General features: G+C 44.6%; 1 protein-coding gene across 5 annotated transcripts in view; it reads left to right on the plus strand.

Moving 5' to 3' along the window:
• Positions 1-12,327, plus strand: part of LOC138640768 (NACHT, LRR and PYD domains-containing protein 3-like) — a 74,803-nt gene that overhangs the window by 46,479 nt on the left and 15,997 nt on the right. For 4 of the 5 annotated variants that reach the window (XM_069728859.1, XM_069728862.1, XM_069728860.1 and 1 more), the window contains 2 exons: positions 8-1,703; positions 5,598-5,768. In XM_069728859.1, the coding sequence (XP_069584960.1) occupies positions 8-1,703; positions 5,598-5,768 (1,867 nt within the window). The remainder of the gene's footprint in view (positions 1-7; positions 1,704-5,597; positions 5,769-12,327) is intronic. The other variant, XM_069728861.1, reaches the window with a different exon arrangement.

Here is a 12,327-nt window from a genome sequence, read left to right on the forward strand (position 1 = left end):
TGTTTAGATGTCAAGAACAATCACAAGGAACATTTATATAGTAAAACTAAGAAATTTGTCGAGTGCCAACCTCTAGGATGTAACCAGAGAGAGGAAAGTTTTCCATTCAATACACATTATGTGAACTTAATTATTCTCTCCGCCGACCACTTCAGGGAACACTCTGAGAATGAACTTATAGTAACCGGCGAAAGACAAGTTGAATATTTAAAGAAAAAGAAAAATGAACTCCAGTGCATTTTTACCAACAAGTTATTCCGCTGGTGTCACCGATCCAGACTCGTGCCACAAATGGTAATGGTGAGTGGAGTGCCAGGTGTAGGGAAGACCACCCTAATGCAGAGGATTGTCTATGACTGGGTGAAGGGTGATTTCTATCAAAGATTCTCCTTTGTTTTTTTCTTCAAATTTCGGGAACTGAACAGACTAGATAATCTGAGTCTGGAGACCATGATCCTCCACCAGTATCCACATCTGGCACCGCAGCTCGTGTCCATTTTACAGGATCCAGAGAAACTTCTGTTTATATTTGATGGCCTAGATGAAAGTCTTCATACAATGGATTTCTCATCCAATCACTTGTGCTCTCATCCTAAACAGCTCAAACCTTGTGGTCAGATTGTCGTTAGTTTGGTGAGAAAGTCTCTTCTGAAAGGTTGTTCTGTTCTGATGACCAGTCGCCCAACCAGACTGGCATCAATTAATTGTAATATTTTCGAGAGAAAAGTAGAAATCATTGGATTTTTAACAGAAGAACGACAGATGTACTTTGAAAATTTCTTCTCTAGCCCTGAACTGGCAGAAAAGGCTTTTAGTTATGTGAAGCAGAATGAGACGTTGTACACGTTCTGTTACCTCCCGTCCTACTGCTGGATCATCTGTACAGTGTTATCCAGGAGCTTCCAGACCACAAGTAGTGATCAGCCGATGTCATTATTACCCAAAACTGTGACACAACTCTTCGCCATATTTATCGCCAACATCCTGGCCAATCACAGTCTGCACAAAAGTGACGCTCAGCAGCTCCTGCGCTCCATCGGGTGGATGGCAGAACATGGGGTGATGAATCACAGGGTTATTTTTGAAGACCGAGATCTGGATTCTTTCCATGTGGACATTAAGTCAAAACTTTTATCAAGTTTTCTGATGGAATCGGACGAACCAGTGTCCTATTCCTTCTTACATCTCACGGTGCAGGAATTCTTTTCTGCCTTGGTACATTATGTTGATTATTCTCCTGAGAAGTTACAGAAATCACTAAAAGACGCCAAATCCTATTCTGATGGACGCGGTGAAATATTCCTCCGGTTCCTGTGTGGTCTATCAGACGGCTCCACAAGGTCAATACTAACTTCGTATCTGGACAGACTACCAGTTCAGGCTTCCATAGATGTCATCTCTTGGGTGAAGGACTTATTTTCAGAAGAGCAGAGATTGATGGAAATTCAGGACAGGCGACATCTTCTCAATATATTCTTCTATTTATTTGAAACCCGGAATAAGATTCTAATGCAGGAATTATTAAAATCACACAGAAGATTGGAACTTTGTTGTGTTCACATGTCATCTCTAGACTGCATGGTGTTGGCATTTATTCTGAAAAGTTGCAAAAATCTAGAAGAACTCATTCTATATGGATGTACTTTAGACACTGAAGGATTAGACAGACTTTTACCAGCGTTACACAACCTGCATAATCTAAGGTGAAATGCTAATTATATTTAATCTTTTGCAGAATTATGGGTCTGACAATCATCTGATAAACTTGTTTTATTATAAATAATCTCTGCCATGATCCCTTTAGATGGATTGATCCAGGCTATTTAACGACCCATCGGCTATATGCAAGCCAATCAGCAGTCATTTACTGACCTGTGTAGACAGATCAGTGAACTCTCTATGTGCTAATTAATATGATCATTCTGTGCCCATATAATATCATGTTTACGCACCAGAGAAAAGACAGAAGCAGTTTTAATCACTTTTGTGTCCCCTGCTTTACGATATACAGCCTCTGTCTTGGTAACTTTGTTGGCAGCAGATTCATTTCTGTACTGTCCAGCCTTTCAACAGTCAATATATATTTACTCAGGAACAAGGATGACACAGCTTACAACTGGTATTTCTTATAGCTTATGATTAGTGATTATTATTATTTATTATTATGATGTGATGAGCGAGTATGCTCGTTACTCGAGTTTCTCCGAGCATGATCGGGTGGTCTCTGAGTATTTCGTCATGCTTGGAAATTTAGTTTATGTGGACGCCTTCCCGACATGCACTGTGTATATACACGGCACCGTAGGAGCTGCGTACCTACAAATCACCATATAGGTATGGCGCCATGATCGCGATGGCTCACGCTCAGGGCCACCGCAATCAGGTGCGGGTGTAAGCACTATGTGAGAGCTGACACCTTGTAGCAACACCCATTATCGGTGCTAGCACTGATCGAGGACGTTTAACCCTTCTGATGCCACTGTCAATAGTGACAGCGACATCGAGAAGCATCGTAGAGAGAGTGTCGATGGGTCTCCATGGTGACCCAGGACCGCAAGATGACCACGGGGTCCTTCAGGGTCCTGCAGGGAAGGTGACCCGTGAGCACATGCTAAGAGCAGGAGCTGACACGCCTACCAGACACTGCTCTGAAAGTATAAAAAACAAAATCCCCAAATAAAGAGCAAAAAAAAAGAAAAATATTTATCCAATAAATACATTTATCCAAAACAATAAAAGTACACATATTTGGTATTGCCGAGTCTGGAATGACCCGACCTACAAAACTGTCCCACTAGATAACCCCTTAAGTGAAAAATAAATAAAAAACGAGGCACAAAAAACTATGCTTTATCATCACACCACCAAAAATGCAATAAAAAAAGACGAATGTAAATAAAAATGGTTCTTCTGAAAACATAATCTTGTCCCACAAAAAACAAGCCGTCATACAGCTCCATCAGTGGAAAATTAATAAGTTATAGCTCTTAGAATAAAACGATGCAAAAATAATTATTTTTCTATAATATAGTTTTTATTTTGTAAAAGCGCCAAACCATTAAAAAACAATATAAATGGGGTATCACTGTAATCATACTGACCCGAATAATAAAGTTTCCTTATCAATTTTACCATTCGCATAACAGCATAAATAGCAAAATCAAAAATTGATTCCTGAATTGATGGTGTTTGTTCATTAACATCCCAAAAATAGAATAGAAAGTGAAAAAAATATGTCATGTGCTCGAAAATGGTACCAATAAAAATGTCAACTCATCCAGCAATAAAGAAGCTGTCAAATGACTCTGTCGGCTGAAATATGGAAAAATTATAGCTGTCGAAATACTGTATGATGAGGCAAAAACTAATTTTTGCAATAAAAAGAGTATTTTAGTGTGTGAAAGCAGCCAAACATAAAAACTTGAAATAAATCTGGTATTGCTGTAATTGGCCTGACATGAATAATAAATTTGCGTAATCGCTTATACCGCACAAGGAACGGTGAAAAAATAAATAAAATCAATTCTTCACCTGCTGCTGATTTGTTAATTCTGCCTCCCAAAGATCGCAAAAAGGCTCGGCTCACATTTATCCTGCACTATACGCTGAGCGCTTACATCAGGGTTTCCATTTAAATCTCAGAAATACATGATTCAGATTAAATCCCCGGCAGAAGATTCCCTATGATGAGGCAGATGGAGGCACTGTGGATTCCATATGACCTGTGCATAATGCATAACACACTGCAGGGCTGGGATTCACAAGCTGGGTGGCCGCACAGGCGCAGTCTGCGAGACTGCATCTGAGGTCAGACGGGCAGTGCTCACTGCGCCTGCCCCAGGCAGAACAAAATAGTGCATGCGCCGGATTTGATTTGAAAACAGCGCAGAGGGGGCGGCGTCCGGCTCCGAAGAAGCCTTGAGTGACGGCAGTGTGGCGTGTGCAGCAGGCGGTTAAGACCTGCCTCCAAGACTAAAGACAAGTATTTTTGCGAAATTATAAAACGCTTTATTTCTGCTTTGACTGCACGAATAACTAAAAGAGCCACCTTGTCAGAATGCAGCATTACTGCTGCACAAGGTGGCTCTTTTAGTTTCTAACGGCTGGAGGGGGTGACAGAGTCCCTTTAAATTGTCTCGAAACTAGGATAGAACGAAGATACTTAGCTTACGATTGTTAATTCTTATAGCTTAGCATCTTGTCTGTCAGTTGTAAAGTGAAAGTAAAAATGTGAGCTCCAGATACACACATTGTGAACAGGAACTTCTTGTTTTTTTTTTTTTTTTTTTAACAATGCATTATTGTCAATATAACACTTTTTCTGGAGACAGAAACTCATGCACTATTAAACAGTATTAAATAGTAGTTGATGCAATATATACAATAATAAGCATTATTCCAACAAACTTTATTACGGGGATGTCAGTAGTAAGAAGCTGTTGTCCACCTAGACCAAACTCAATAGTAACAATATTCACAATAACAGGACAAATTTAGCTGATGACCCGTGACATATCAGCTTTATGTCTATTGTACATTACATGTGCTGCAATAGTCACTGATTTACAACATGCCATTAAATGAAGATATTGCTCAGGCATTCTGGAATTCTAGAACATGGATTTGGTGTCAGTGGACACATCTTATTTCTGCTGGCAGCCCTGACATCCACAGCACACAAGAGGCGGCATCGAGTGTGTAATGAAAATGCCATCATCCCTGCGTGGTCCCTCTCCCTTCGCCAGCAGATACACTGACATACTCATCGCCCTGGCCGCACAGCGGTGTCCTCGTTCCCTGCTGTGGCTTCCTGTCCTGCACACACTGTGTTGGTCTCCCAGCATCATGCCTAGTGCGCACACTCCCCAATTCTTAAGGAGGCAGAGCAGGCACTTTGGAAATTTCCCCAGCCAATAGCTGGGAGACATCAAGTATATAAGGCACGCTCCACAGTAGAGAGGTGCCTTAGCAACGCCTTTCGTTTGGTTAGTTAGTGTTGTACAACTAGTCAATTGCCCGGTTTCCCATGTTGTCTGAACAAGAACCTGTCCCTGAAACATGTGACTGAACCAGATCCTGTTCTAAGACCCGTGTTGACTGAACCTGAAACCACTCCGGTGGTACCCGTGCCTGAAGACGCTATGGTAGTACCTGAATCTAAAGCCTCTCTGGGGGTACTTGAACCATTACCAGTGTGCATCCTGTCTTGTGTTCCAGAATCTGCACTGTCTGAAACAAAACCAGTATCCGAATCCAGTCCTACCTGTGACTCTGAGTCCGTGACTGCGATCCTGACCTTAGAGTCAGTTGCTGCTGTAGCGAGGACTAACCAGGAATAGTACCTGGCGGCTACCCGCAGCACAAGCCTAGCTCCACCATCAGAAGCTCCAGCGAATAATAGGTATCGGTAAGCCATGCCCCTCCTGGGTAAGCCCGAATCGTGGCACAGTGGGTCCACGATCCACGTGTGTGACATAGTGATGACATTTATGGATTTTATTAACAGCAGAGGATAATTTATCTCCACATTCACAATCTACAGATTTTATACAAACATTCGGTCGATGCGTCACCAACATCTCATCTTATTTTTATAGTTTGGCTGAAAATAATCTACCTGAGAGTTTCTGCAACAAGTTGGCATCTGTAATAAGAAATAACCAGTCCCTGAAGACACTTGTCCTGTCTCATAACCGTCTGTCTGGTCATCAGTTCAGTGACTTTGTGGTGGCGCTGTCAAGTCCTTCCTGTATAATAGAGGAGCTACGGTGAGTATAAGAGACGTGTACAGGACGGAGATGTGTGGGTATAAGAGACGTGTGAGTATAAGAGACGTGTACAGGACGGAGATGTGTGAGTATAAGAGACGTGTGAGTATAAGAGACGTGTACAGGATGGAGATGTGTGGGTATAAGAGACGTGTACAGGACAAAGACGTGTGAGTATAAGAGACGTGTACAGGATGGAGACGTGTGAGTATAAGAGACGTGTACAGGACAGAGACATGCGAGTATAAGAGACGTGTACAGGACAGAGACGTGCGAGTATAAGAGACGTGTACAGGACGAAGATGTGTGGGTATAAGAGACGTGTACAGGACAAAGACGTGTGAGTATAAGAGACGTGTACAGGATGGAGACGTGTGAGTATAAGAGACGTGTACAGGACGGAGACGTGTGAGTATAAGAGACGTATACAGGGCAGAGACGTGCGAGTATAAGAGACGTGTACAGGACGGAGACGTGTGAGTATAAGAGACATGTACAGGATGGAGACGTGTGAGTATTAAAGACGTGTACAGGATGGAGACGTGTGAGTATAACAGACGTGTACAGGATGGAGACGTGCGAGTATAAGAGACGTGTACAGGACGGAGTTGTATGGGTATAAGAGACGTGTACAGGAAAAAGACGTGTGACTATAAGAGACGTGTACAGGACGGAGACGTGTGAGTATAAGAGACATGTACAGGGCAGAGACATGCGAGTATAAGAGACGTGTACAGGACAGAGACGTGCGAGTATAAGAGACGTGTACAGGACGAAGATGTGTGGGTATAAGAGACGTGTACAGGACAAAGACGTGTGAGTATAAGAGACGTGTACAGGATGGAGACGTGTGAGTATAAGAGACGTGTACAGGACGGAGACGTGTGAGTATAAGAGACGTATACAGGGCAGAGACGTGCGAGTATAAGAGACGTGTACAGGACGGAGACGTGTGAGTATAAGAGACATGTACAGGATGGAGACGTGTGAGTATTAAAGACGTGTACAGGATGGAGACGTGTGAGTATAACAGACGTGTACAGGATGGAGACGTGCGAGTATAAGAGACGTGTACAGGACGGAGTTGTATGGGTATAAGAGACGTGTACAGGAAAAAGACGTGTGACTATAAGAGACGTGTACAGGACGGAGACGTGTGAGTATAAGAGACATGTACAGGGCAGAGACGTGCGAGTATAAGAGACGTGTACAGGACGGAGACGTGTGAGTATAAGAGACGTGTACAGGATGGAGACGTGTGAGTATAAGAGACGTGTACAGGACGGAGACGTGTGAGTATAAGAGACATGTACAGGATGGAGACGTGTGAGTATAAGAGATGTGTACAGGATGGAGACGTGCGAGTATAAGAGACGTGTACAGGACGAAGATGTGTGGGTATAAGAGACGTGTACAGGACAGAGACATGCGAGTATAAGAGACGTGTACAGGACAGAGACGTGCGAGTATAAGAGACGTGTACAGGACGAAGATGTGTGGGTATAAGAGACGTGTACAGGACAAAGACGTGTGAGTATAAGAGATGTGTACAGGATGGAGACGTGTGAGTATAAGAGACGTGTACAGGACGGAGACGTGTGAGTATAAGAGACGTATACAGGGCAGAGACGTGCGAGTATAAGAGACGTGTACAGGACGGAGACGTGTGAGTATAAGAGACATGTACAGGATGGAGACGTGTGAGTATAAGAGACGTGTACAGGATGGAGACGTGCGAGTATAAGAGACATGTACAGGATGGAGACGTGCGAGTATAAGAGACGTGTACAGGACGGAGTTGTATGGGTATAAGAGACGTGTACAGGAAAAAGACGTGTGACTATAAGAGACGTGTACAGGACGGAGACGTGTGAGTATAAGAGACATGTACAGGGCAGAGACGTGCGAGTATAAGAGACGTGTACAGGACGGAGACGTGTGAGTATAAGAGACGTGTGAGTATAAGAGACGTGTACAGGACGGAGACGTGTGAGTATAAGAGACGTGTACAGGATGGAGACGTGTGAGTATAAGAGATGTGTACAGGATGGAGACGTGCGAGTATAAGAGACGTGAACAGGACGAAGATGTGTGGGTATAAGAGATGTGTACAGGACAAAGACGTGTGAGTATAAGAGACGTGTACAGGACGGAGACGTGTGAGTATAAGAGACGTGTACAGGGCAGAGATGTGCGAGTATAAGAGACGTGTACAGGATGGAGACGTGTGAGTATAAGAGACTTGTACAGGATGGAGACGTGCGAGTATAAGAGACGTGTACAGGATGGAGACGTGCGAGTATAAGAGACGTGTACAGGACGGAGTTGTATGGGTATAAGAGACGTGTACAGGATGGAGACGTGTGAGTATAAGAGACGTGTACAGGATGGAGACGTGTGAGTATAAGAGATGTGTACAGGATGGAGACGTGCGAGTATAAGAGACGTGTACAGGACGAAGATGTGTGGGTATAAGAGACGTGTACAGGACAAAGACGTGTGAGTATAAGAGACGTGTACAGGGCAGAGATGTGCGAGTATAAGAGACGTGTACAGGACGGAGACGTGTGAGTATAAGAGACATGTACAGGATGGAGACGTGTGAGTATAAGAGACGTGTACAGGATGGAGACGTGCGAGTATAAGAGACGTGTACAGGATGGAGACGTGCGAGTATAAGAGACGTGTACAGGACGTAGTTGTATGGGTAAAAGAGATGTGTACAGGAAAGTGACGTGTGACTATAAGAGACGTGTACAGGACGGAGACGTATGAGTATAAGAGACGTGTACAGGACGGAGACGTGTGAGTATAAGAGACATGTACAGGATGGAGACGTGTGAGTATAAGAAACATGTACAGGATGGAGACGTGTGAGTATAAGAGACGTGTACAGGACGGAGTTGTATGGGTATAAGAGACGTGTACAGGACAAAGACGTGTGACTATAAGAGACGTGTACAGGACGGAGACGTGTGAGTATAAGAGACGTGTACAGGGCAGAGACGTGCGAGTATAAGAGATGTGTACAGGACGGAGACGTGTGAGTATAAGAGACATGTACAGGATGGAGACGTGTGAATATAAGAGACGTGTACAGGATGGAGACGGGTGTGTTATGATCTGGTGGTTTAGGAACAACATGAGACCAGCTCTGAAGGAGGTGGTATCTGTACTGACCGCAAACCCTGAACCTAGCAGCGCAACTAAAAATAGCCGTGGGGGGTACCTGACGCTCCCTAGACCCCTCGGCACAGCCTAAGATCTAACTTCCCCTAAAGATGGAAACAGGAAACCTATCTTGCCTCAGAGAAAATCCCCAAAGGAAAGATAGCCCCCCACAAATATTGACGGTGAGAGGAGGGGAAAATAACATACGCAGAAATGAAATCAGATTTTAGCATAGGAGGCCAGTCTAGCTTGATAGATAGGACAGGAAAGGATACTGTGCGGTCAGTATAAAAACTACAAAACAATCCACACAGAGTTTACAAAATCTCCACACCTGACTAAAGGTGTGGAGGGTAAATCTGCTTCCCAGAGCTTCCAGCTAACAGAAATAATCCATACTGACAAGCTGGACAAATATAGAATGCACAGAACAATAAGTCCACAACATGTGGACTGAAATGAGCAAAGCCAGAACTTATCTTTGCAGAACTGGTCAGGAAACCAGGAGAATCCAAGCAGAGATGTGAATCCAGCCAGGAAACATTGACAAGTGGCACAGGCTGAAGAAAGAGCCAGACTTAAATAGCGGAGCAGAAGAGACGATAAGTGGAGGCAGCTGATGACAGCTAACTCCAAGGAGCAGCCATACCACTAGAAACCACAAGAGGAAGCCCAAGAGCGGAATTCACAACACGGGTGTGAGTATAAGAGACGTGTACAGGAAGGAGACGTGTGAGTATAAGAGACGTGTACAGGATAGAGACGTGTGAGTATAAGAGATGTGTACAGGATGGAGATGTGCGAGTATAAGAGACGTGTACAGGATGGAGACGTGCGAGTATAAGAGACGTGTACTGGACAGACGTGTGACTATAAGAGACGTGTACAACACGGAGACATGTGAGTATAAGAGACATGTACAGGATGGAGACGTGTGAGTATAAGAGACGTTTACAGGATGGAGACATGCGAGTATAAGAGACGTGTACAGGACGGAGACGTGTGAGTATAAGAGACGTGTACAGGATGGAGACGTGTGAGTATAAGAGACGTGTACAGGATGGAGACGTGTGAGTATAAGAGACGTGTACAGGACGGAGATGTGCGAGTATAAGAGACGTGTACAGGACGGAGATGTGCGAGTATAAGAGACATGTACAGGATGGAGACATGTGAGTATAAGAAACGTGTACAGGACGGAGACATGTGACTATTAGAGACGTATACAGGACGGAGACGTGTGAGTATAAGAGACGTGTACAGGATGGAGACATGTGAGTATAAGAGACGTGTACAGGATGGAGACGTGTGAGTAGAAGAGACGTGTACAGTACGGAGACGTGCGAGTATAAGAGACATGTACAAGATGGAGACGTGCGAGTATAAGAGACGTGTACAGGACGGAGTTGTGTGGGTATAAGAGATGTGTACAGGACAAAGACGTGTGAGTATAAGAGACGTGTACAGGATGGAGATGTGCGAGTATAAGAGACGTGTACAGGATGGAGATGTGCAAGTACAAGATGTGTACAGGTTGGAGATGTGCGAGTATAAGCGATGTGTTCTCAGGGCTGCCACTAGAATTTTTGGGGCCCCATATTGGCAAAATTTTCGGGGCCCCCTTGAGACTCCGCCCAGGCTGCACCCCAGACTCCAGGCTCCACCCCTTGAACTGTCCACAGTCCCACCGCTCTCTCTTGGGAAAATCTCCACTTCTCACCTATCACACATTGACAGTTCCCATCACCAGATCACACATATATCCGGCAGCTTTTGTTTTGGCCAAAAGATTTTTTAAGCCACCACCATAACACGGTAGACACTTTTGGCAGGGCCCTACTCTGCTGTAACCTATTAAATATTTGTTAAAATATGCAATACAATTTAGGTATATTTTTATTTATTTTTCAATTTTTAAAATTACCTATAATACCACATACAAGGAACAAATACCACAGCACTATGACCAGATGACATATTACCACCACAGTGATCGAATAATATCAAATACAAGGAACAAATACCACAACATCATGACCAGACCACATATTACCACCACATAGTGACTGAATACTACAATACTGATCAGTAATAAAAAAAAAAACCACAATACTATCACCATCAGTGCCGTTATACACAGGAGATCTGTACTTAGTATGCAGTGTCTGTGTACAGGTAATACAGTGATCACCGGTGAGTCGGTGACATTATACACAGGAGCTCTGTATATAATGTATAGGTAATACAGTGATCACTGGTGACATTGTACACAGGAGCTCTGTATATAGTATACAGTGTATAGTGTCAGTGTATAGGTAACACTGACTCACCAGTGACGTCTCTAGGTGAAGTCCTTCATCTTTCATCCAGCACAGACTGCCATCACTTCATCCAGCCAGGACTCGTCTCTGCAGGAAATAACACAGTTATCTCGAGTTCTGCTTGTAGAACACATTACTTAATTTTCCCAGCCCTTACATTACACCACATGAAGAAGGCGACATAGTATCACTCTACACAGTAACAGGACTGCCCCCCATTTAAAACAGTATACTCAAAATATAAAATAAATACATCACTGCAATAATAATATCCCTTAATTAGCCCCTATGGTAATATTCGCCATCCTAGCCCCCGTGTGTCTCATTCCTGGCGTCAGCCATATGTTCTCCCATCCTGCCCTCATGAGTATCCATTCTGCCCCATATGATCTCCCCATCCTGCCCCATCTGTCTCCATCGTATCCATCCTGCCCCATGATCCTGCCCCATCTGTCTCCAATCCTGCCCCCAGTGTCTCCAATCATGCCCGTGTCTCCAATCATGCCCCCATGTCTGCAATCATGCCCCCTGTGTCTCCATTCTGCCCCATCTGTTTCCAATCCTGCCTCATGTGTCTCCAGTCATGCCGCCATGTCTTGCATCCTGCCCCCTGTGTCTCCAATCATGCCCCGTATCTCCATTCTGCCCGTGTCCAGCTTTCTTCCCATGTCCAGCTTTCTGCCCCTGTGTCCAGCTTTCTGCCCCCGTGTCCAGCTTTCTGCCCGTGTCCAGCATACTGCCCCTGTGTCCAGCATACTGCCCCTGTGTCTAGCGTTTTGCCCGTGTCCAGCGTTCTGCCCATGTCCAGCTTTCTGCCCCTGTGTCCAGTGTTCTGCCCCTGTGTCCAGCGTTCTGCCCCTGTGTCCAGCGTTCTGCCCGTGTCCAGTGTTCTGCCCCCGTGTCCAGCTTTCTGCCCCGTGTCCAGCTTTCTGCCCCTGTGTCCAGCATACTGCCCCTGTTTCCAGCGTTTTGCCCGTGTCCAGCGTTCTGCCCGTGTCCAGCTTCCTGTCCCTGTGTCCCGCTTTCTGCCCCTGTGTCCAGCATTCTGCCTCTGTGTCCAGCATACT

This window comes from Ranitomeya imitator, chromosome 1 (assembly GCF_032444005.1).
Source record: "Ranitomeya imitator isolate aRanImi1 chromosome 1, aRanImi1.pri, whole genome shotgun sequence".
NCBI classification, from domain to species: domain Eukaryota; kingdom Metazoa; phylum Chordata; class Amphibia; order Anura; family Dendrobatidae; genus Ranitomeya; species Ranitomeya imitator.